The sequence below is a fragment of the Oryctolagus cuniculus genome, chromosome 5, assembly GCF_051225735.1.
Source record: "Oryctolagus cuniculus isolate XC-2025 breed Fujian yellow rabbit chromosome 5, ASM5122573v1, whole genome shotgun sequence".
NCBI classification, from domain to species: domain Eukaryota; kingdom Metazoa; phylum Chordata; class Mammalia; order Lagomorpha; family Leporidae; genus Oryctolagus; species Oryctolagus cuniculus.
Genome location: NC_142871.1, coordinates 131,906,857 through 131,930,933, shown reverse-complemented (window position 1 = coordinate 131,930,933; position 24,077 = coordinate 131,906,857). Strand labels below are relative to the sequence as shown.

At 59.7% G+C, this 24,077-nt stretch overlaps 1 protein-coding gene across 2 annotated transcripts in view; it reads right to left on the bottom strand.

Moving 5' to 3' along the window:
• Positions 1-10,392: 10,392 nt before the first annotated feature.
• Positions 10,393-24,077, bottom strand: part of MDGA1 (MAM domain containing glycosylphosphatidylinositol anchor 1) — a 58,542-nt gene continuing 44,857 nt past the window's right edge. Inside the window, exons 9-17 of one of the 2 annotated variants that reach the window (XM_051854779.3) lie at positions 23,504-23,791; positions 22,044-22,195; positions 20,841-21,018; positions 20,570-20,593; positions 19,667-19,819; positions 19,187-19,321; positions 15,679-15,809; positions 15,403-15,511; positions 10,393-14,782 (exon numbers count right to left, since the gene is read on the bottom strand). In XM_051854779.3, coding sequence (XP_051710739.1) covers positions 14,691-14,782; positions 15,403-15,511; positions 15,679-15,809; positions 19,187-19,321; positions 19,667-19,819; positions 20,570-20,593; positions 20,841-21,018; positions 22,044-22,195; positions 23,504-23,791 — 1,262 coding nt within the window. In that variant the 3' untranslated portion in view covers positions 10,393-14,690. Of the gene's footprint in view, positions 14,783-15,402; positions 15,512-15,678; positions 15,810-19,186; positions 19,322-19,666; positions 19,820-20,569; positions 20,594-20,840; positions 21,019-22,043; positions 22,196-23,503; positions 23,792-24,077 lie in introns of those variants that run through there. The other variant, XM_089333981.1, reaches the window with a different exon arrangement.

Here is a 24,077-nt window from a genome sequence, read left to right as displayed (position 1 = left end):
CGCAAGCCCCCGTCACATTCATGCCTTCCTCTACAGCAGTCTGCATCCTGGCTGCCCACATGGCCACCTGACGGCCCAGGAACCTCTGGGCTCTGGACTGGGGTGGCCTCCCTCACCTCCCCCACCCCCACCTCCATTGCTGGGAACAAGGGAGGCTGGGAAAGGAGGCAGAGCCAGGCTCCCAGTCCCTCAGCACAGTGAAGGGAGAAGGGACTTGGCCGGGTGCTAGTGCTGTGCCCCCGGGGACTTGGCTCCCCCACGATTTATGTCCACGGCCAACTCCATGTGGACAAGGGTCTCGTCTCCTCCTGTGTCCACCCCCACAAGAGGCACAGCCCTGGGCATGAAAACTATTCCTAGGTTGATCTGAAATCGGAGGTTGATATTAGCAGTTCTGTTTTAGCATGTAGCAAGCACAGTGGCTTAAGGCGGGATCATTTAACTTGCTCCCAGTTCTCTGCTCAGCAGTGTGTGCTGGGCTCTTGCCTGGGACACCCACGTACCTGCAATCCCTGGCCAGCGTGGGGAAGACTGGGGTGAAGATGGACTCCACTGAGACCGGCCAAGAGTTCTCTGGCCAAGGAGCAACCCAGGCGGTTTACCGGGGGCTTGAAGACAGCACCTGGGAAGAGGTGCCCCCAGCTGGCTCCCTGGAGGGAGCTGAACAGGTGTTTTACTGGGTTGAGGCGGCATGGCCTCCCCCTGTGTCACTAGCTTGTCCCCTTTGGCACAGGACTCTTCACTTTGCATCCATCTCACTGTTCTGCCGTTGCTTCTATAGCAAACAACACACTCGACATGGTGCTGCTCCCCGCTGCCACCCCAGGGACGCCATGGGTCAGTCACAAGGGGCTCCTCTGGGCAGGCTGGGCAGTGCCTAAAGGGTGGCAGTGGTTCTTCCGCAGTTCTTCTGCAGATTGGAGTTCTCTCTGTCTGTCTCTGTCTTTTAGGGAAAAAAAAAACACCTCTGAGATGGTCACTGTGGCACAGTGGGAGAAGTCACTGCTTGGGAAGCCTGCATCCCATTTGGGAGCACATGTTCGAGTCCTCGTTTTTCCACTTCGCATCCAACTTCCTACTAATGTGTCTGGAAGGCAGTAGATGCCGGCTCAAGTACCCGGGCTCTTGCCACACATGTGAGAGACCCGGATGGCGCTTCTGGCTCCTGGCTTCAGCCTGGCCCAGTCCTGGCTGTTGTGTGTGTTTCAGGAAAGAACTAGTGGATGAAAGGCCTCTTACTGTCTCTCTGTCTCTCTCTGTCACTCTGCCTTTCTAATAAATAAATATCTCAAGAAAAAAGAGCTCAAATTCAAGTTGTGGGGAAACAGACTCTATCTCTCTACAGGAGGAGCTACAAAGACCCTGCAGCCATGTAAAGCCACCATGCTGCCTGTCCCCTGTTGCTGCATATCAAGCCCCTAGAAAACTCAGGGGCTTAAAACAAGACAACAGTTCTTCTGCTCAGGAATCTACCCATAGTCTCAGCACATAGCAGCCAGTGCCTTCTCGCAGAGTGGCGACTGTGGTCCCAGGGTGGACACCCCAAGAGAGAGACAGAGAGAGAGAGAGAGGCTTGGCAGAGCTGTGCCGCCTCTCACGACCCAGTCCGAGCAGCGGTCAGCGATGCTTCTGCAGCATTCTGTGGATGGAGGCGGTCACACATCTGCCCTGTGTCAAGAGAAAGCGGACCCAGTGTTTGACCGAGAGTCGTCAGGTCACGGAAGAACGAAGGTAGGACCTGAAATGTTTCTGAGGTCTGTGTTGCAAAACGGAATCTACAGCACATCCCTTGGTTCTTCGCCCAGGTGAACATGGAGTTCTTCCACAGAGGTTCTCCGATTCCCAAAGGCACAGAGCCACCTAGCTGCCCCCAGTGTGGGAGCCTGACAGCTCCTCTTCAGGGGGGCAAGACCACCCTTTGGAGGCTGTGCCTTCCCCGCTCCTTACACTGTCGGCAAGTGAGGAAGCTCTGGGTAGCGGCCAGCACTAACACCCATTGTGTCCACGGCCGGCACTAACACCCATTGTGTCCAAGGACAGAGAGGGCACGCACATTTCTGCGGGCAGGATTGTTTGTAGACTTTGAGAAGCGGTTTTTCAAGTAAAGACTCACCTTGGGGGCTTGTCGCCTTTGTCCTGGCCACTGTCTTCTCTCCCTCCACATCCTGGGTGCAGACAGGGGCAGATGGGCTGGGGGGACCATGACAACCAAAAATGTCATGTCATGAGCACTCCCCACTTCTCAGTTTGGGTGCCTTGTCTGGGCAGAGCAGGTGCTCGCCAAGGGTTGTTGGGCTTGAACATCTGTTCTTGCCTTATCCTCCTGCTGGGCCATGAGGAACCTGGACTCTATGGCCCTGGTGCCTCGCAGCCCATGTGTACAACACCATGCTTGCAGAATGAATGAATGAATCAGGGAATGAATGAATGAAAGCAGCCAAAATCACCCATCTCACATTCCAGCCAATATCTGTCCTCATTTTCTTTTACAGCAAAACCTAAATCATGATTTATAGCTGACACATGGCAACCTCGAATCAAGCATGCGTGTCTCAGCCTCTTTTGCAGCTAGGAGTGGCCGTAGAAATAAGGTTTGGTCAGTGGAGTGTGAACCAAGTGTGGGATGGGCAGCCACTGGGTCCTGTCTGTCCAAGGGAGGATGAGGCTGAAATGCGAGGCGGTGGTCAGAGGTCCTGGACCACCTGAACAACAGGACACCCAGGAATGGCGCGGTGACTGGCTGGAGGAGTCCTGGGCCCCTGACATCTCGGAGCTGCCACCCCAGCCCCCAGCGGCTTCCAAGAGAGAGATGCACTTCTGTTGAATGCAGTCACAGTGATTTGGGGTCTCTGCTAGAGCTCCTGACCCTCTATCCTAATCAATATGGCAAGGAGGTGAACAGGTGCAGGAGTGAGATCTTCAGTAAGTAAATGACCGACTGAGTGAATGTCTAAAGTGTTGCTGTTAAGGTGACAGCAAAAAACACAGCCCGTCATTTATAAGCTTTAAGCACATGACATTTTTATACTTAACGCGATGTGTGGAGGGGGTGACTTCAGTGATGGCTTGAAAGCAAATCATTCATCAAGGATCCTTCTACCTTTTTCTTCCCTGTCTTCAGAATGTTGATTTTCACCTTGAGCTTGGAGCCTCATGGTCACAAGATGACCACGGCAGCAGTTCCAGGCACAGGCATGCCCCGGAGAGCCCAGAGCAATGCAATAGGATTATCTTTTGATGCTCCTTTCTTCCTAAACAATTTATTTATTTTATTTACTTGAAAGAGAAACAAGGAGGGATTGTCCGTCCACTGGTTCGCTCCTCAAATGCCAGGCCAAAGCCAGGAACCTGGAACTCAATCGAGGTGTCTGGTGCTGGGAACAGGGATCCAAGTAGCAGACAGCAGAGTCAGGACTCAACCCAGGCACTCTGATATGGGACACCGGTGTCCCTAGCAGAGGCATAACTGTGTCGAGTGCCTGTCCCTTGAGTCTCCTTGCAACAGGGAGAGCAAAACTTTCCCCAAAGCCCTCCTCAGCCTCCGCACTGGCCGTGACTGGGTCCCTCCTCCAGGGATTTCAAGCTCTGTCCTGGGAGGCAGACAAAAAAGAGAAGGTGGGACAGGGCTGTGGCTTAGGAACCACCAGGGGGTAACTTAGGGCAGTGGGGTCGGATGAATGAACAAACCCAAGTGGCAAAACAGCAACTGTATTCCCTCCAGCCCTGGTGGGTGGATCAACTCCCGGAGCCAGGTTCCAGGAACAGAAAAGTCATCAATGCAGGGCCAGGGGTTTACAGCAGGAAGGAGGTCAGTGCCCCCCAGGGCAGGGTAGGCAGCGAGGGCCAGGGGGACCTGGGGGGACAGGGCACCCGGGAGCTGGGCTGGGGTGAGTCCTGAGGCCAGGGAAGAGAAGAAGGGAACAAGGCTCAATCAAGCCTAAGAATCTGGGCAGAGCCTCTGGGGACAGACAAGGCCACGGGGTCCCGGATGCAGTGGTGACTCTGGAGTAAATGTGCTTAGCAGGAAGCCACCCCTTCCAACACAGAGACGTGGACAAACCAACAAGCAAAGACATTTGTGGCTCTTGGTGTTAGCTTCGTATCCCCAGTCCTCTAACCTCAAATAAAGCAGAGGACCCGAAGGCAATCATTCACTCCAAACTCCTACCATTCTGTAGGTGAGAAGACCAAGGCCTGGAGCCTGCAATTAAACAAAGTCTGTGGCAGGGCCAGGCAGGGCTCTGGGCTCTGCCTCTCCCACTGGGCATTGCACCATTTTTCAAGTCAGAGTCGCAGCCCCCACGGAGGGAATCAGGGGCCAGAGAGCATCCTGGACAACCGAGGTGGGCAGGGCTGAGCGCCTGCCTCCATCCTGCCGTGGCCTTCCCCCTAATCTCGCACCGCATGCAGAGGGACGGGGCTTACTGCTGGTCAACAGTGAGCAGGCTGGCAAAGAGGTGAGCTCCCGGTCACTGGCTGAGCTCCAGGGCGGCTGGAGGGTTGCCGCGGGGAGGGCCTCGCTGCTCATCGGAGGGGTGACCATGGGGTCCTGGTGCTGCGCAAAACCTTGGCAGCCCCTGAGGCTGAGTCAGTTCTCCCCACGTTCCCCTGGAAACAAGGGCAAGGTGTGACCCTGTGCTGGACAGGCCCCGGGGGCCAGCAGTGCCCCAGCTGGCAGATCGGGGGGGATCTGGACCCCCACCTCCCTCCAGTGCTCAGGCCAGAAGTCTCCAGGATGCCCCTTCCCCTTCCCCCACATACAGACCCCACTGCAGTCCCCAAGGGAGTCGTGTCCTCTCAGGGGAGGGAGGGGCAGACTGGCCCATCCAGAACCTTCTGTACTCTTAGTGTGTTAGACAAAGAAAAGAGCCTCACATGCTCATCCTAGGGGAAGGGCAGGGGTCTTCCCACCTCTGCAGCACTGGGTACAGGGTGGAGGGAGTGACTGGGTGCAGACCCCACCTGCCCCCAGCCTCCACCCTCACTCCTCACTCCAGGAGAGGAGGCCAGGGCTAGGCCAATGACCTCCAGGGAACCTCCTGGATTTGCGGAGTCACTCCTCTCCCAGGGTGGAGGGTCCCAGCTGAACAGGGACTCTGGTGCCTCTAAGGGTCCATGGAGGTAGGGCTGCCCCACCTGCCATGGCCACCCCTGCCCGAGGACCACCTGCACCTGCACCTCCCCCCGACATACCATGGGAGGCCATCCCTGTCCTTCTCTGCCTTTGGCTCAGCCCTCTGCTGTCCCTGACCCCCACCCCAGCCAGCCAACGACTCCCTGCTTCAGGACTCAGCCAGCCCCTGCCCGCCTGCTCTCTCCAGCCCGAGGCCACTGGTGCAGAGCAGGCCGCCCGCCCCTGGGCACCGAGCCCAGAGCCTGCCACCCCTCCACTCACGGGCTCCGTGCCCCCTCCTGCTCGGCAGCAGCCAAGGTGCAAGGGTGTCTTGGCTCTGCTGCTTGCCTCTCCTTGGAGGAGGTGGGGCTGGGTTCCTAGGCTGGGGGTGGGACATGGGGAGCAGGCAGACTAGCTCCTACCTGGGCCTGGGTCACCGGTGTCTCCAGGGCTGGGGAGGAGACAGAGACAGATGGATGCTCTGTCCTACAAACAGAAACCAGACTGCACTCCGTGTGGCGGCCCCCTTTTCTCAGCGTCACTTAGGAGGACCACCCCACTCCCTCTTGTCACTGAATCCTGAAGCTGGAAGAACCCACAAGTGCAGCCCTCCCCACTCCCTCTGCAATCTACAGGAAAACTCGGGGCAGGTGGAGGACTGCCGCATTCCTTGTCGCAGCCGGAGTCGGGGACCTCTACGGCCGTGGCATTCTTCCCCAGCCACGGCCTCTGTTTCTCTCCACCGCGTCCTCCCATCATGGAATCCGGACTCCTCCTGACCCTGGTCCTGAGGCTGAGATCAGCAGAGGCCTGCGGGGCCAGCATGGGGCCAGCGATGTGCAGGGCTCCTGGGGGCGCAGGGCAGGGGCTCGCAGGGCGGAGAGGCCGGCAGGCAGCGCTGGGGGCAGGTGCTGCAGGCGCCCAGGAGCTTGTGACGTCATGACATCTGCTCAGACCACAGCAGGAGAGCTGCAAGCCAGATTTTAAAAGGAACTTGTTCACCAGGAGTGAGGCAGTAAGACAAAGGAATGTGGGATCCTGGAAGGTTCTGGAACGCTCCTCGCTCCTCGTCTGCTCTTGAGAACTTGAAAGAAAAGCCCTGGATACTTCTAGACAAGGATCTAAGAGTTCCCAGCGGGGGGGGGGGGGCTTTCTACCTGTGGGGTGCAGGAGGGGTCTCCCAGGTTGCCTGTGGGGTGAATTTGCCCACACCTCGCCCACCATTCATGAGAGGGTGGGAGATGCCAGCACTGCACAGGGGCTGCCAGGAGCTAGAGGAAGGGGGAAGAGGACCCCTGGTCCACCCCCAAGTTCCCGGGACTCCTTCACAGCCTGGCGGTCCCCCCCCCCATCTGTGCTCTGGACTTTCTCTGCCAGCACCTGCTCCTTCCCTGGAAGCAGCAGCTCCTGCAGGAAGCCACGTGGGGGCCGCAGTGGGCTCCCGGGTGTTTTGGAGACAGCATGACCCCTAACACCTGCTGTCACCAGCTCTGCGTGGCCAGAGGCTGTGCCAGGTGTGAGGTAGGTGGTCTCATTTCATCTCTAGCTGCTCTTCCCCTCGTCGGAAGCCGGGGACAAACACCAGGCTCAGAGCGGTGAAGTAACTCGTCCATGGTCACAGAGTGAGTAAGAGGTGGCACGTGAGTTTTGGAGACTGTACCCCCAGCCAGGCTGCTCCACCCCGTGTGGCCTCTTTGCAACCCACCAGCCCCCTCCAGAGCCCCTTCCTGGATTAGCTCAGGAAATAAAATTCAACCTGAGGTTCGGCCAAGGGGCTCCCGGCTCCTTCCCACACAGGCACCCCCATACCTCCTCCCGGAAGCCCCCAGAGCCCATCCTGTGGCGTTATAAATGTTTCCATTCTTCCCCCACCGTGAACACAAGGTGGATGTGTAATATTACTTCCCAAACACAGTGTATCAGGGTGGGCAGGTAGCTCTGGAAGGCTCGAGGGGTGTTGGGAGACCTGGCTCCGGGTCTGAGCTCCAGTCTGCACGGCGGCGGGGCCCCGGGCCAGGCAGTCCTCTTCAACTCCCCTACCTGCCAAGTGCAAGGGCGGGAGACGCAGCCCATGTGAACCCGGAAGGACTGTGTGCACGGGACCGCTGTTTGAGTTTGAAAAGGTGCTCTCTTCTCTCTAGCTCTCCACACCCTGCCCTGACTCCTGCTTTTGGGGACTCAAGAGACCTGGCATTCTTGAGGCAAAAGACAGTGCTATTGAGGCCTGGGACAGAGTACAGAACGCCAGGTCCTCTTTCCCACATCCTCCTCTCACCCTATGCCTCAGTTTCCCTTCTGTACTTTGTGGGTAAGATCAGGAAGGCAGGAGAGAGAGAAGCAGGGAAGGCCAAGGACCTGCAGTGTGTGCACCTGCTCTGGCTCTTTCCCCTTTGACCGCAGGAACCCCCGACCCCGGACACCCCAGCTGGGTGCTCACTTCATAGTTGATTCCACACCAAGGTTGCTGCAGGCTGACATGCATGGGCAGGAAGTACACTCCCACGTGTGCAAACATGCACACACAGGTGCACGCACACACACGCATGGGCTTCAAGCATGACTACATGTTTGCTGTTTGTTGCTGGAAGTAGTAGTATCCCCTGGGATTTCTCTTAAACATTGGTCTGACACTCCCACCTCCTCACCCTTGCCCGGCTCAACCCAGGTCTTCTCCCTCCCCTCTCAACTGTATGAATATTTTTATTCAAATAAATCAGCAGGAAGAGATTTCAAGTTCAAAGCCCTTTCCCAAACTCGGTGATGCATGGTTATAAAAATAATGCTAAGAAGAGAAAAGTGACCTTTATTTCTAATCTATAGTCCTTGATGACTTCTGGCTTTTCTTTTCTCAAGAAAATAGATTTTTCTTTCAGTTATTAAAAATAATACAGGTTCACATAAAAATATTCAGCCAATGCAGGAAGCCTGGAGCTGTGATCGGAAGCTTGCAAAATTTCGCTGTGCACATCACCACCATCCACACCCCGGTGAGTGGTCTTTCAGACCAGGGAAAAAACACACGCCCTCACCTCACAGCCTCACAGACATTTTGATATAGAAATGAGGTGGTATTAGGCGACTTCTCCCCTGGTCTGCCATTCTTTCGCAACAATGTAGCATGAGCATCTCCAAATGGCATCCGCCAACTCCCACTGCGGGGACTCTCAGTGTCTCAGATTTGTATTTGAGCCTGCTTCTTATCACCTCTCGGAGCAGAATGAATTGGTGGGTGGTCCTGAGGGATTGGGGAGGGGGACTGAGAGCAGGGCTATGCCTGGGGCTGTGTGTTTGGATGGACTGAGGCATCACGGGGGACCTGCAAGGAGTGGGAAGCTCGCCCCGCTTTGAGAGAGGAGCGAAGCAGCTGAGAGATGGGATGGCAGATTCGGTGGCAGGAGCTGCCCTCGAGGGATCTGCCAGGTTGACCTTGGAGCAGGAAGCCACGCAGGGCGCTGGTGGGGCTGCAAGCCTGGGGAAAGATGGATCTGGAAGCAGGAGGTTGGAGAAGCAGGATGGAGGGAGGTGAGGTGTCCACCCGAGTTTGGGGTGACTTCAAGGAGGAGTTTCGACTTTTTTCTTGGATTTATTTATACCCAACCTCCTTCTCCAAAGGTGTTACAGTAGCTTTCAACAGAGGACACATGCAGAAAGGTCAGGAAGCTAGAAATAGAAAAGCTGGACCAGGGACGGCCTCTGCCTGGAGCACAGGACAGCAGCCGGAGCCGGAGCCCCGCAGGAAGGGGCCCTGCTCCCTCCAGGCCCCGGGGATGAGCTGGTGAGAAAAGCAGATGAAAGTCAGAGGACCAAGAGGAGGACAGGACACAGCTGATGCCAAGGACACTGAACCAGAATGAAAAACTCTGCATTCAGTTTTTTTCTCTTCTCGAGGGCATGAGCTGGGGGACCATGTCACCTTTCCCTTCTCAAAGGCATGAGCTGGGGGACCATGTCACCTTTCCCATCTCGGGGGTATGAGCTGGGGGACCATGTCACCTTTCCCTTCTCGAGGGCATGAGCTGGGGGACCATGTCACCTTTCCCTTCTCCAGGGCATGAGCTGGGGGACCATGTCACCTTTCCCTTCTCGAGGGCATGAGCTGGGGGACCATGTCACCTTTCTGAGGCTCTGCTTCCCCATCTGCAACACCGCCATAACAATATCTGGGTCAACATCTTTTGCAGGTTACCTGACCTTCCCTGTGAACACCTTGCATGGGCACACATCCGAGGGCTGGCCATTTGGAGGGCTCTACTGGTGCATACACAGCACAGCTGTGCCCCCAGCAAGGGAGGAGTGGAAGAGAAGCCGCATTTACGGTGCCTGCCATCCCTGAGCCCACCTACCACCCCTCCAGGAGTACCCACAGCTCCTTCCTCTAACCCAGGTGATTGGATCAGGGGTGGCGCCTGACTCCAGGGCAGCCAATCCACAATGAGGTGTGTGTTGGCTGGACACAGCACGCTGCACCGGCCGGCCCATTTTCTAGTGGCGCTGGCCAAGGGAGGTCTCAAGGAGAGAGGGAGCTGGCATGAGAAGTGGAGAGAGAGCAGGCTCCATGACCCGGCAGAGGAACCATGCAAAGACACTCAGACGCTGGGCGTGGCCAAACCACAACCTACTGCTGCTGAAGCAACCTGCCCCAACCTGGCGGGCCTCAGACAGCAGCCCCGTGAGTGTCTCCCTTGGCTCAGAGGGTCAGGAAATGAGGAGGGCTTGGCCAGGCCATTCTACAGCACGTGACCCTGACAGAGGTGGGGGCTGGCTGCTCCAAGGCACTTTCATGCTCACATCTTCTGGGGTGTCAGTGGGGACGGCTGGAAGCCTCCGCTCAGCAGGGCTGGTCAGCAGGAGCCGCCTCCAGTGTGGCAGTCCCGGGGGGAATTGGACATCTCGTGTGGTGGCCTGGGGCTCTGGCACTACAATGGGGTTGGGTGCTAAGAAAGGACGTTTTTAGCACCCATGCCAGCTTTGCGCCTCCTGCTCCCCGAGGCTTCCAAGCGTCACCCTCCGGGGCTCTGCACACCCTGCCCTCTGCTTGGAAGACGGCCCCTGCAAACAGGCTGACGCCCGAGGTCCTTTCTTCGAGAACCCTCCTCTCACCTCCCTCCACAGTCCTCGGTGCTGGAGCCTCGGGGAAGGCAGGCGGCATCCCTCTTTGGCTGTGAAGGCAATGAACTCATAGGGGAAGGAGACCAGAGTCTGTGGTGGCAGCCGCCTGCCGCACAGCCCGGCAGGGCCTCTCCCGCTCGCCCGCAGACACACACAGCCCGGCCCCGCGCTAGAACACTGCAGCTTTATTGATGGAAAGAACCGCGGCCGCGACGACAGGTTACAGTGGGGGATTGGGGGCGGGACGGGGCAGAGGGAACAGAGGCTGGGGTGGAGACAGAGAGCAAGGCAAAGGGGTGAGGACGGGGTCGTGAGACTCAAAAATAACCCCGCTGCGTTTCACCCATGAGGAAGGGGTCTCCGTTGTGCTTTTACCTTGGTGGGATGGGCTGGGGCCTGGGCACGAGGGGTTTTGGCTTTTCTCCCGAGTCTGTGAGGCCTCTGGGCTGCAGCAGTCCCCTCCGCTTCCCCTGCCCCTCCTGTGGCCCGGGATAAGGCCTTGGTGAGCAGGCCGCCCCCCGCCCCGGGGCAGGACGGGGGCTCAGGCGTGGGGCACAGGGGCCTGCAGAGTTGGGCGGAGATGGTGTGGGCAGCTGTGAGGAGGCAGGGGCCTCCCAGCAGGGCCCCTGGGGAGTGACCACAAGCACCACCAGGGGAGGGGGCAGGGCTGCGGCCATCTCCCTGGGCCTCCACTTTCTCACCTGTCCCGTGGGCACTGACTAGCCACCGGCAGGGTCCCTTCCAGCTGCAAGGGTCAAGGGCTCTCCAGGAAAGAGCAGCTCTTCTGCTCCGACACACACACACACACACCCTTAAACTCATACACACACACACACCTATTCATATCCTTACACACACATACACATCCCACACGCACCCTCAGATACGGGAACCCTTGAACACACACACCCCTTCCTATTCTTGTTCTTACACAAGCACACCCTCATTCACACCTTCTCACACACACACACTTAGACACACCCTTAGACACACCCTAGTTTTCCCATTCACACCCTCACACACACACCCAACAGAGGAGGACTTCCCTGAACCCAGAACCCAACCTCAACCAGTGGCCCTACAGGGACTCTGCAGAGCAGGTGCACCTGGGACCAGCCCGCAGAAATACCCCCGCCCCCAGAGCCATGCAAGGAGGAGAAGAAACCAGCAGTGGTCCTGAGGGGCTCAGGAGGATGAGGATGGGTTCTGACCTTCGTCTGCAGCCCAGGCTGCGGCAGCAGAGAGGCAAGGAGGGAGAACGGTCCCTCCTGTCTAGATGCGTGTTGGGGGCAGGCAGCAGCTGCGGCCAGAGGTGACATCTTCCACGCAACACCCGGGCCTGCCATGTGGCCTGGGATGAGAGGCCAGAAACTGGGGCAGGGAGACCCTTGGCTGTCCCAGTGCAGAAGCTCAGAAACACCTGAGATAGCTCCACCCAGTGCCCTGGAGACAAGGCAGTTTGACCAAGCTCCTCGAAGCTGTCTGGCCGGAGAGCCCAGGGACAGTGCGCAGTGAAGCTGCAGAACCTGGAGTCCAAGGCTGGCTCTACCCACAGCTGGCTGTGTGGCCTTGGCCGTCCCTCCCGCAATCGGCTTTGCCATCTCGTCTTGCACCGTGCAGGGTCTGGGCTGCTGAGGCCAGGAGCTCACAGAGCACATGGGACAGGAGAGTGCACGGGGAAAGGTGCAGAGCCCCTCCCAGAGAGGGCCAGGGCAGGAGAAGTGTGGTCCTCAGGCCAACTCTGCACCCCTCGGAGGCTGTCCGGGGTCCCGGGGGGCAGCAGGAGGGCCAGGCTGAGGTGCCCCACTGCTGCTGTTCAGTGCCTGGCTCCAGGGGTCCTCTCCAGCCCCTGACCCCAACCTGGAGGGGTCTGAGTGGAAGGAGTCCACCACGCTGAGGGCTGCCCCTGGACGCTCAGCTTTAAGGCCACGGTATGCCCCAGGCACCCTGCCCCAGACGGCGAGCCCACCCACGGGAGAGGCGCTGGGCCAGCCAGCCTAGTCTCCCTGGGACTGGGGTATTTGTGGGTCCCAAGCCAGCACAGACAACACCAACATGGAAGCACCCGGTGACATGCATTCCCCCGCAGACCCACTGGCACACACGCATGCACACACACCAAGGCAATCACAGCACCACTCACACACAGACCTCCGCACACGTGCACGCACACACGCGCAAGGGCGCTGGCGTCCCTGCAGTCACGCCAACCAACCACGCGCTCGCAGCTACGTGCGCGCAGTTCCGCTCAGCTAGCGCGTTCTGGGCACCTTGTCTGTGCCGGCCTGAGTGGGGCAGCGGGCAGGGGGCGGATGAGGAAGCCCGGGAGGAAGTGCTCAGGGCTGTTCCTCTCTGGACCCCAGGCCCTCCCCTGCAAGGGCAGAGGAAGCATGGGGTGGGTGATGGGCCGGAGGGTGCCTCCTGGGTTCTCTGAGGAGCTCTTGAACCAGGATCCACGGGGGGGGGCATGACTCAGCATTTCTAAAAGATGGGGATGGGGTTGGTAGGCTGCAGGCCATGGGGCAAAGCCACAGCGAGGCTGCATCCCAGGCCTGTGCATGCCCGCCATGAGCGCGGGGAGGGGAGCGGGTTGGAAGGCTCGGAGGAGGAGCTCACAGTCTAGTTGGGGGGGGGGGGGCAGAGACTCTGCACAGATGGGACAATTAAGGAACAGCTCCCAGCAGATGCGACGGAAGCCTGTGCTGGGGGCTTGGAGTGACTCGTGCGGGACCAAGGCCTTGGCCGCGCCAGGAAGGCAGCCCCGCTGGCTGGAGTCAGGAGGTCCCCCCGCAGCCTGGCCCGGCCACCCACCAGCTGTTGGTGATGATGCTAATGCAGGCCTGGCGGATCAAGGAGCTGGGCAGCGTTGGCCCTGGTCCCTGCCTGCCGCCTGGCACTGTGGTGTTGCCCGCATTCCAAGCCCCTTCTCTGCAGCTGTCCCTGCCGTGGCTCCAGCAGGAGCCCTGTGACAGCCCCCACCACAGGTGCCTGCCTTCAGTGGGGTCATCTGTAAGCTTTCTGTCTTCCTTAGGGGTTGGGAGGCGGGATTTCAGGCAGCAGGAGGCAGCCGGAGCCTACAGGATAAGGCAGGAAGTGGTCCATCTGGCCAGCATCCCACCTAACACACCAGCCACTCAGGAAGATGGACACGCACACTCTCACACACACTCACAGCGATGGGGAGAGACCCAGCCTCACTGACAGATATGTGACATTGCACACGCAGGCCCACACTGCACACACTCCTCCTGCCCCGTGATGCACCCACGGTGCGCACAGATGCAGACACACACACACAGCCACAGGCACACACACATAGACTCATCCTGGAAGGGGCTGGGCGTCCTCTCTCCTGGGGACAGCTGAGCTGGGGCTCAGAGACCATGTTGCGATCCAGATCCCATGACGACCATCTCAGACGCCCAGCCCAGGACCCGAGGACATGGAGCCCCTTCACAGCTCCCAGGGAACAAGAGGACCAGCCACTGCCCCTACCCGTCACCCTCAGCTCCTCCACAAAGCCTTGCTCCTTCACCGACCCTGGCTGGAAGAGGGGAGGGCCAAGCAGATGCCACACACCCTGCTCTGCAGGGCAGCCTGTCAGGCCCAGAGCACAAAGACAGAGGCTGCACGGCACTCCCCAGTGCGGCGTCCTACACGGAGGCGGGAGGGGACAGAAAGACATCTCCTCCGCCCGCTGCCCCCGCTCCTCTGAGACCCAGCTGGGCTGTGCTCTGGGAGGCCAGCTGCAGGCCACAGGTGTCAGTCCTCACACCGCCCAGGCCCCAGACCCTGGGCCGTGGCCCAACAGAGGTGTCACAGGGAATGAGGAATAGGGAGTCTGGCGGGGGGGAGAGGGGGTCTCTTTCAGCTGGCCTGCTCTCTAGGAACAGTGGCCAGCAGCAGGTGCCCACCTTCCTTGTTGTCCCCAGGGTGGGGGACGGTCACACAGCTCACACAGCCGCACCTGGCCCTCCTCTGGCCCCTGCCTCCCCATCCCAGGGAGTCCCAGTCTGCCCAATGGCAGGCGTCCATTCAGCAAAGCCACTGGGCTGGAGTCGGGGCTTGAGTTGGGGGTGGGGGAGTCAGGAACACTCCGCAGGTGCAGCCAGGGAGAAGCCTGTGTGGCGCCGAGGTCCCTGGGGTGGCGGGTGCTGTCCCGACTGAGTCCCTGGCTCCACCATAAAGAGGTGCTGGCAGGTCAGATAGAAACTTGTGCTTTAATATCTCTGTGTGTGTGTGTGTGTGTGTGTGTGCGTGTGCGCATGTGTGTGTCAAACAACCGTCTTCAGGGCCTCGGTGCCGGGTGCCTGTCCTTGAACTCTCTGCTCATCCTTGCAGCCGATGCAGGCCCCCTCCCTGGCGGGCTGGCCCTGCCCCTGGGCACCCCGGCTGGCGGGGGTCAGTCTTTGGTACGATGTGGACACTTTGGTGTGCCGGGGGCGGGGTGGGGAGCACGCAGCTCTCATCATCTCTGCATCGCCAAGAGGAAGATGGCCATGGGCCCCCAGAGCTGCGGGCTGCACTGGCGGGGGGCTCTGCTGCCGGGCATCACCACCACTGTGACGGGAGAGAGAGAGAGAGAGAGGAGACAGGCCAGGACTCCGGTCAGCTTGGGCAGGGAGTGGGGACAGGGTAGCCATGGGGGGTGCCTGGCACTCTGCCCTGGGTCTCTGGGGGACACAGACACACTCATATACATACATATAGGGGTTAACCCGGCCTGCTAGTGGGCTCACAAAGGTGCAGAGCAATTTATTCAACCTCAACAGCCTTTGGTGTCCTGATCTGTAAAATGGGTCTAATAGGACCGTGGCAAGGGCGAAGTGAAACACGCTTATGCAGGCTTTTGTGGCTTGCTTGGTACTCAGTAAGCTGCTGCTGTTGCTGTTGGGAACACCTGGTCCCCGGAAGGCCCACATTCCTGTCCAGGGCTGCAGGTATACAGAGACACTCAGACACTATAAACACTGCAGTCAGCTTGCAGGGAGGGCGGCCCTACAGTCTGAGTCAGGTGGGGCCAGGTGGGTGCACACTTGCAGTCACAGACACACGGTTCCCGTCACCCAGGCAGTCCGAACGCCAGGCAGACAAAAGCCCCCTCCCACGACAGGCACCCTCCCCCTACAGCCTGCCCCCCACAGGTGCAGCCCCATGCTGCCACCTGCCCCGCCCTGCACCTTTGTTGGGATCCATCTGCTTCCGGGGACACTCTCCCTTCTTCAGTGTGACGTCATCGATGGCGATATCCCCCAGGTAGCCAGAGCCTCGAACCCCCTCAAAAATAATCTGGGGCGGGGTCAGAGAGCAGGGAGCAGGAGTTTGGCAGACTGTGACAGACACAGCGGCTGCCCTGCCCCACCCAGCCTGTTCCCCTCAATCCACCTGGAAACCCCCCAGGCGCTAGCATTACGGCCTGCTCACGTGGCCCTCCCTGGAGCGCCCAGCAGCCTCACCTGGAAGGGCCCACTGGGGTTGATGGGCACGTGGGCCTGCTGCCACACGTTGCCCTTATTGCCGCTCAGGGACCAGGCGTGCGTGTCCAGAGCCCCTTTGTTCCGGGACCGCACCAGGAGGTTGAGGGAGCCTGGGGGAGGGGTGGAGAGAAGGGGCAGTGAGGTCTGGCAAGGCCACCCTGACCCTTCCCCACCTGCCACAGACGCCCTCCTCCCCTGCCCGCCACCAACCCCTCCCCTCTAACAGCGGTGCTGGCTGTCCCAGGGCACTGGGACCTACGTGTGAGCACAGAGCGTGCCCCTAGCCCCGCACAGTCTCTGGAGGTAGAGCAAGCGGTAGTAACAATTTTAGTGCTAATTTGCATATTTTATATGGCGAATAAAGCTAGCTCTCCAAACCCAGATGTCTCTAATAACCATGCTTAAGACAATGCTAAAAGAGAGAATGAAACGATCGGGAGAAAGACATCAACACACGTGCTACAGAGCTCTGGGGAGAATGAGTGTGAGACTTTGGGGGCAGGAGCCTGGGGCTGCTCAGCCCTTGTTCCCACAGCCACTGGGACCCGGGAATCTGCATCCAAGACACTGGAGAAGGAAGGGGTGATGGCTTGGCTAAGAGTACCTAAGCAGTCAGTGCCCCCTCCCTGTCCCTTCCAGCCCCGCCCAAACCCCCAGTGACATGAAAGAGCTGGCTCCGAGGGAAAGGAATCAATCTTACACAGCGCCTGGTGGCTGCCATTTGCATGGCACTGCCCACAGACAAAGACACACCATCTGTGACACCAGACAGACCCCCCGGTGGGGGAGAGCCACCAAATGTTACCTGCCTGGGATGAAAGGAGTTGGCTTGGACCAAGGAGAGCCGGCGAGACACAAGGTCTGGGGACAGCTGGTGCCCAGAGCTGCCAGGCAGGGGGGAGGGGAGGGGAGGAGGGGCCAAGACAGCACGGAACACTGCCTCCCTGACAGCACAGGCAGGCCTGGGGGGATCCAAAGGTTCAGGGCACTTGGGCCCTCCCAAAACAAGATGGGCCCCAGAGGGGGTGGCAGCCAGCACCCTGTAGGACAGGAAGTATCTGCCCCGGTTTCCGAAGGGCCCAAGTTCCAGTGTCTTTCGGGGGGCACTCACCAGCCCCAAAAGGACTGCTCTTTCTTCCGGCTCCTGGAGATCTGTCCCCACCCCCTGGGGTTCAGACTCAGTCCCCCTACCCTGTCTTCTTCCTCCCACTCCCCTTCCCTGGTGGGGAAGCCTGCTTCCACACAGCTCAGACAACCAGCGATTTCTTGCCCAACACGCTGAGCACCCCGTCAGGCCCCAGCCCCTCCCTGACTGGGGCTTCCTGAAATCCCACCATAGGGGCCAGCCAGGGCCAAGACCCTGAGCTCCCTGAATGGTGGGCCTGCCTGGGAGCACCGGGAGCTGGACAGTGAGATCCAGACGCATGGGAGGGACAGGTTCCTGGGGCAGCACAGTCGGCTGACCACAGCTCACGCTTGTTCTTTAAAAGAAGAACAGGAGGAGGAGCTGCAAGAGTCGTAGCTCAGGGAAAGGATGAATGTCCTAGGAGCTGCTCATTGCCCTGACCTGACCTCCACACACTGTGTACTGTACCAAGTCATCCCACTGTACCTCACTAATACTGCAGCTTTAATTATCTGAATATATAACAAGTTGACACGTAATTGGTATGGGATGTCAAAAAGAAATGATTTCTCTGAGAAAGAACAGTTCTGTTCACTACTTCTTCCACATCGCCCGCCCACCTAAAAGCCAGGTGGACCCAGGCGCTGGTGTCTGGAAGCACTCCAGCTACCCGGCCCCTGGGCCTTTGCTCAGGCAACTCTTCCCTCTATTGGAGACGCCTTCCCCTAGCACTTTCCCCCTGGACAAATTCTTCCTGCTCTTAAAGGTCTCTCTAGGAAGTCTTCCTCAGCTTGACCAAGCCGGAACCTCCCTCACACATTCATTCACTCATTCCTTGAACTAACTGGGCATCACGACGTGCCAGGCACTGTCCCAGGCACCCGGGACGAGACAAAGACCTGGGCCCTGTGGCACTTATGTTCCATAAAGAACATGGAAGGGCAGAGAAGTCTTCTGGAAGGGTGGTCGGGGACCTCGTGTGGAGACGCGAGTGAAGGGGGGAGGGAGGGATGTCCCGGGCTGGGGGAACATCTCACACAAAGGCCTTGCTGGGCAGGGAGGTGCTTCGGGGCTGAAAGGAAAGCAAGGAGACCCGTGCACTACAGCTGAGTGGCAGGCAGAGGCAGACCAGGCGTGCAGGGCGGAGACGATGATGCTGGGAGCCTTGGGGGATGGAAGGGGGGCTGAGCAGGGGAGAGGTGGGAGGGGCCTGAGAAGGGACACCAGCAGGGTCCCCTTCCATGGCAGCCCTGCTGGACATTTCTATTTCTGTCCAGGGACAGGACACTGCCCAGCGCCCAGGACAGCCAACTCCTTTGCTGAATAGAGTTGATGCTTTCAGGGTCTTACACAGAATTCAACTTGGTGGGCCCCTGCCGTCACCCACCCCGCAGGAAGCTCTCACAAAGCCCTCGGTGTGGATGGTTTGAGGGTCTCTGTGGACCCAGACCCCTCCATCCCACCCTGTCCTGGTTCCCAGGGCGTGGGCCGAGGCCCCTCCTCCACGCTGAGTCAGGCTGCCTGCCGCTCCTCTTCCGTGGACCAACGAAGCCCTGAAGAAGCTTCTTGCGGCTGCAAAAGGCTCCCTGGGTCCGGGTTTTGGGGGACACCCGGCTACAGGACGTGTGCAAAACAGGGGAGCCAAATGCAGCGCGGGCGTGTCTGTGTGTCTGTCCTGGCTTCTTCACGCAACAAGGATCTCTGGAACTCTGCCCCAAGCCCAGTCTACGAATTGCCTCTGGGTTTCTAGGTGGCAGGAGGACTGGCACGGGAGGGGACTTCGTCATGTACCTTTGGACCCCTGTGAAATGCGCTACACAACATTTGGAAAAGCCATTTCCCCAGGAGAGGCTCGGACAAGCACTGCTCCCGCATGGGTCGGCGCTCACTGTCTGTCCCCGGCCTCGGCACTCACCAAGCCCACGCTCGGCGGTGCCTTTCGATGTTTCGTCTCTCCTGCCGGCCCGGTGCCAAGAGGGCAGGGAACTCACCTGCCTCGTTCACGGCTGCCCGGATAACCAGGCACAGAGCAGGAGCTCCTTCACGGACATCACACTCCTATGGGGGCCGTCCCTTCCCAAAGGGCACTCAAGTTCAAGTTCACTCCTGCACTTAGGGAGCGGGACTTCCTCCCCCTGCTCACAAAGCAGCACCCTTCCAATCCTCACTTTAGGTACTAGGAAAACCTGAGACGCTGGTGGCCGTGCTGTGTGGTCTTGGGCAAATGCTTAACCTCCCGGAGTTGTTGGTAGGCGCGGCTGTGAGGGTTAAGGAGACTGCGGATGCAGGGCAGCCAGGATGTCACTGGCCCTGGCAGCACTGGGTCCGACTCCTGCCCGCCCGCCCCCACCCGCCACTCACCAATGTGCTTCCCGTACATGTGGTAGAAGAAGGAGACACAGTAGAACTTGGCGCTGGCGTTGTACAGGGGACTCACCAGCCTTGCCCGGTCCCCCAGCTCCCGGGGCCTCGACGTCTCAATGAACATGTAGTAGCCTGCGGGCGAGGGGCGATGCACCAACAGGCTCCCTCCCTCCCACCCGGGCCTCCCCTACCCTCTTCCCCTCTGCCCAGTCTTCAGCTGCCTGGACCCAGGGGGCTCACCCATCCTCCCTCCCCACTGTGCAACACAGGGAGCTACACAGCATTCACGGGTTCTCAGCTGTACGGGATCCCCTGCTTCCCAAGCCCGTCAGGACACAGCTGGGCCTCCCCGCTCGGACTGGGGCTCCCTGAGGATGGGGCTGTGTCTCCTCACCCCCACCGCAGCCGACTGGGACCCCTGGGCCAACACCCTCCCTAAAATGGTGCCCCCTTGCCAGCAGCAGGCCAGGTCCTCACCCTCAGGGGTGCCGCTGATGTCGGTGGGGGGGCCGGTGTTGGGGGAGCGCTTGGGGTTCTGGGTGAGGGCATTCTGCCGCGTCCAGTCGAAGTTGTCCGTCAGGTCCTGGGTGTAGCCACAGATCTTCTCATCCTCAAAGTGGCAGGTGTTATCTGCACGGACGCCCGGGAGGGTCAGCTGCCTCGGTCCCTCCCCGCCTCCAGGCCTCCCTCCATCCCTGGAAGCAGCTCCCAGCATCCAAGCGATGAGCCCATGGTTCACGGGCTTGAGGGAGCAGGCAACAGGGCTCATGATACATTCGCTGCCTGTACCGAACTTCTTAGCCTTTTTTTCTGCCACTGAACTTTCTGGCATCTAGTGCAGCCTGAAGAGCCTGCTAGAAGAATGACTGTAGAAGTACAAAATGAAATATACTGAAAGGCAGGTGTATTTCTGAGTTTGTTACACAGTAACAAGTGAGCTCCTTCACTGTCCACTTAAATCACGAGAGCTAGGGTGAGGTTTCCTCCCGACTGCTGACGTAAATGACAGTAAGTGAGCTGAAGACAAGGGGCTTCTAGGATGACCAAGGCACAGGTGCTGTTCACACTTCCGGGGCTCGTCACCCAAGTTCGTCATGGAGGGGCACATTGGATTTCAGCCAGAAGACAGGGAAAATCAAAAACAACGTGCGCCTTCCAGGGTCTTAGATGCCCTGAATTCTACCTACAGATCCCTGGGGATGCACAGGTCACAAATGCCAGCCCACCTTCCTTCTGTCTGCCGGCCCTGGTGCCCTGGAAGCCCAGGGGGTTGTCTCCTCTCTTTGGGTGTCTCTCAGGGCCCCCTCCTCTTACCATGAGAGTGCTTATGTCCCCATGGGGAAGGGGGAGGCAAGGGGAATGGTGGTGGGGGCTTCTCACCTGACAGGTTCGGAGAGTTGATGGCTGAGAAAGCAAGCAAGGAAACCAAGTCAGAACAAGGCGTGAGGCTGTGCAGAAAGGAGCTGGGCTCGGGACCCGGGGGCGGGGTTCTCAGAGCCAGGACTGGGGGCAGCGGGCCAGGCCTGCAGTGACAGGCGGGAGAGTGCAGAGCAGGGAGCCCCTGGCTCAGAATGGTGGTGGTGGGGGTGGTGGTGGAGGGTGTCCCTGGGCGTGCGCTGGGCCCACCCCATTCCCCAGCACGGCCACCTACGCTCTGTGTAGTGGATGATGCGGGAGGCCATGTCGCCAGCCCCAAAGGTGGTGTAGGGCGTGAGGCGGATCTCGTAGCTATGGGGCACTCGCAGGTCAGCCAGCACGTACTCCAGCAGTTGCCCCTTCTCCACTCGCCGCACTGGGATGGCCTTGACCACGGTGTTGTGCTGGTTCAACTGCAGACACAGGGAGTTCCCAGATGCCCAGCATGCTGTGCCCTCCGTGACGCACCAGCCCAGGCCCCCGCATGACTTGGGAGGGGGGCAGCATGGGGGAGCAAAAAAAGCAAAGGACTAGGGACATGGGGCAGTCGCCCCTTCCCCACCTGCCTCTCAGGGCTGTCTTAACGCGAGAACACTGACAGCAACAAGAATTGAGCAACAGGGGCAGTAGCTGTAGTGCAGTGGGCTAATCCTTCCCCTGCAGTACCGGCATCCCATATGGACGCCGGTTCGAGTCCTGGCTGCTCCTCTTGGGATCCAGCTCTCTGTTATGGCCTGGGAAAGCAGTAGAAGATGGCCCAAGTCCTTGGGCCCCTTCACCTGTGTAGGAGACCTGGAAGAAGCTCCTGGCTCCTGGCTTCAGCAATTTGGGGAGTAAACCAGCAGATGGAAGACCTTTCTCTCTGTCTCTCCCTCTCACTGTCTGTAACTTTACCTCTCAAATAAATAAAATCTTAAAAAAAAAAAAAAAAAAGAACCAAGCAACAGATGCGCTGGACTGGACAGCGCTATGAATGCTTTGCCGTTACTCGCTCACTCAGTGCCCAGACACCAGTCTGGTGAGGTAGGGTATTAGAATTACTCCCATTTTACAGATCAGGAAACTGAAGCCAAAGAGATGCGGCTTCTCCAAGCTCATACCAAGCTGACTCCTCACCTCGGCAGCCTGCCCCAGAGCCCTGCTCTACCCACACAGCCCCTGCCTTGGGGCTGGGCACCAGAGACTACACTGGGCATGGGAGCAGGTCTGGTGTGACGTGAGCGGTGCTGGTTCTCCCACGGAGTTGGTGGATCCTTGCTCAGTGCTCAGTGCTGTGCCCAGAGGGAAGGTCCCTGAGGCTGCCAGCTCCCTACCGCTAACCCAGCACACTGTCCGCCTCCAGAGAGTTGTCCGGAAGAGTGAGCGCGTCAGAGCCCCTGCCTCCAACCCCCTCCTCTGGCCTCGAGCATGTCCAGCGTCCCTGCTGCCCGCGGCCCACCTGGCGGACACTGAGTCTGTAGCTGAGCACAGGGTCCACTGCGTCGGGCTCCCTCTGCGTCCACTGCAGCACATACGAGTAGTTCTTGGACAGCTTGTGGCTGCGGGTGGGGTTGGGGGTGTCGAAGTAAAACTCCGGGCTGTAGGCTTTGGCTGAGAGGGCGGGCAGGGGGCAGGGGGCAGGGGGCAGGGAGCCGGGGAGGGTGGGAGGGTGGGAAGAGACACAGAGAAAGTAGGCATGGGAGAGGGAGGCGAGAGGAAGGGACAGAGCAGAGAGAGGGCGTGGGGGAGACAAAGAGAAAGGGGACGTTGTGAGGAGGGGAGGCATTGGGAGAGGAGGGGTTCGAGCAGAACGAAGACCAGGTAGCAGGGAAGGAGGAGAGATTGCAAATTCCAGGAAGGGATATTGGGGAGGAGTGAGGAGAAGCCCCGGAAGGGTCAGAGAAGTTTGGGGAGACGCAGAGGAGGGATATCAAGGGAAAGAGGATGGGGGGGGTTAGACACAACAGAAGGTCAGGGGTGTTGAGAGGGAAGGAAGGGGAGAGAGGAGAGGGACAGAGAGAGGCAGAAAGGTGGGGAGACGGGACACAGGAGAACAGGGGAGGAGGGAAGGAGGTGGGAAATGTCACAGGGGCCTCTGGCTGGCAGGGCTGAGGACATGGTCAGCCACCTGTGGTCCTGGCCCCCTGCTGCAACAGCAGCTGAAGGGACCCCCGGCCAGCTGGGGGTGCAGTGGACCGGGGGCCAGGCATGCCTGCTGCTGCCACCAGCGCTGGCGGGGAGCTCTCCCCAAGGGCAGGAAGGAGAGGCTGTGGGCAGCCCCCACAGCTCCTCCATGTGCCCCTCAGCCCTCACCACGCCCTCCACTCCCTTCTGACCCACACAGGGCCCGCTGCAGCCCCAGACAGTCCTCCGGGGAGTGATGTGATGAAGAGCCGGGGCAGAGGGGTTCTGGGTGGCTCCAGGATGACAGCCTGGGAAATGTGTGCTGGCTGGCTCAGAGCCACTCGGACAACAACAACAGCTGCTCTCCAAACTACAACTGGGGCCCCTGAGGGATTCTCTGTCTTGTAGCCACCGTCACCAGACAGGAGCAAGGGCTGGAAACCCCAAGGCTGAGACCGGATGGTGCCCAGGCTGAGCGGGTCTAAATGAGGTGTGGGTGGGAACGGAGGGCTGGAAACCCAGAGCTGAGATTGGACGAGGCTTTAGGATGGGGCTTAGGTTTACGTGGGCGTGGCCTCGCCCTGGTGCCTTGAAAGGGTGAGTGAGGAGGTGTGGCCCGTGCCTGGAGGGGGCGAAGCTGGAAGTCAAGGATTGGGTCCAGCTGAAATGGGGGCGGGATCTAGGCCCAGGTGGGCGGGCCTTGGAAGGGCGTGGGTCTCCGGTACGCCGATCTCGAAGGGGCGGGGCCCGACCCTGGTGGGCGTGGCGAGCGGGCGGGACCGACGGGACGCTCACCCGAGACGTGAAAGAGGCAGGTGGCCGAGCCCACGTCGTTGGAGACGCTGCACTCGTAGCTGCCGCTGCTGTCGCGGGTCACGGCGTCGAGGCGCAGCTCGGCGTGGTCGGAGGTCTCGGTGGCGGCGGCAGCGACAATGGGCGGCAGCGGCAGCAGCTGCCCTTTGAAGCGCCACACGGCTGAGGCGATGCGCTGGGGGCTCCCTCGCAGGAGCGTGCAGCGCAGGAGCACCGGCCGGCCCAGCGCCTGGCGCACGTCCTGGGAGCTGGGCTCCACCTCCGGCGGGACTGGGGGAGGGGGCGGCGGTCAGCGGGGCCCGTGGGGTCTGAGAGTGTCCTGCTACCTCCACGCTACCTCCCCGACCCCCCGGGGCCCACTCCCACCAGGCATGCGTCCCAGACTGGGTCTCCGTCATGCCTTAAGGGGGCCCCTCACCCCCACGAAGCATCAGGGTTGGACGGGTTCGGTTCGGATCCCAGCCCTGCCTCTGTCCCGCTGCCCCTGAACCGCTGCACCTGTTTCCCCATCTGTAAAGACGGGGACAACAGAATCTACTCATGGGGCTGTGGCGGG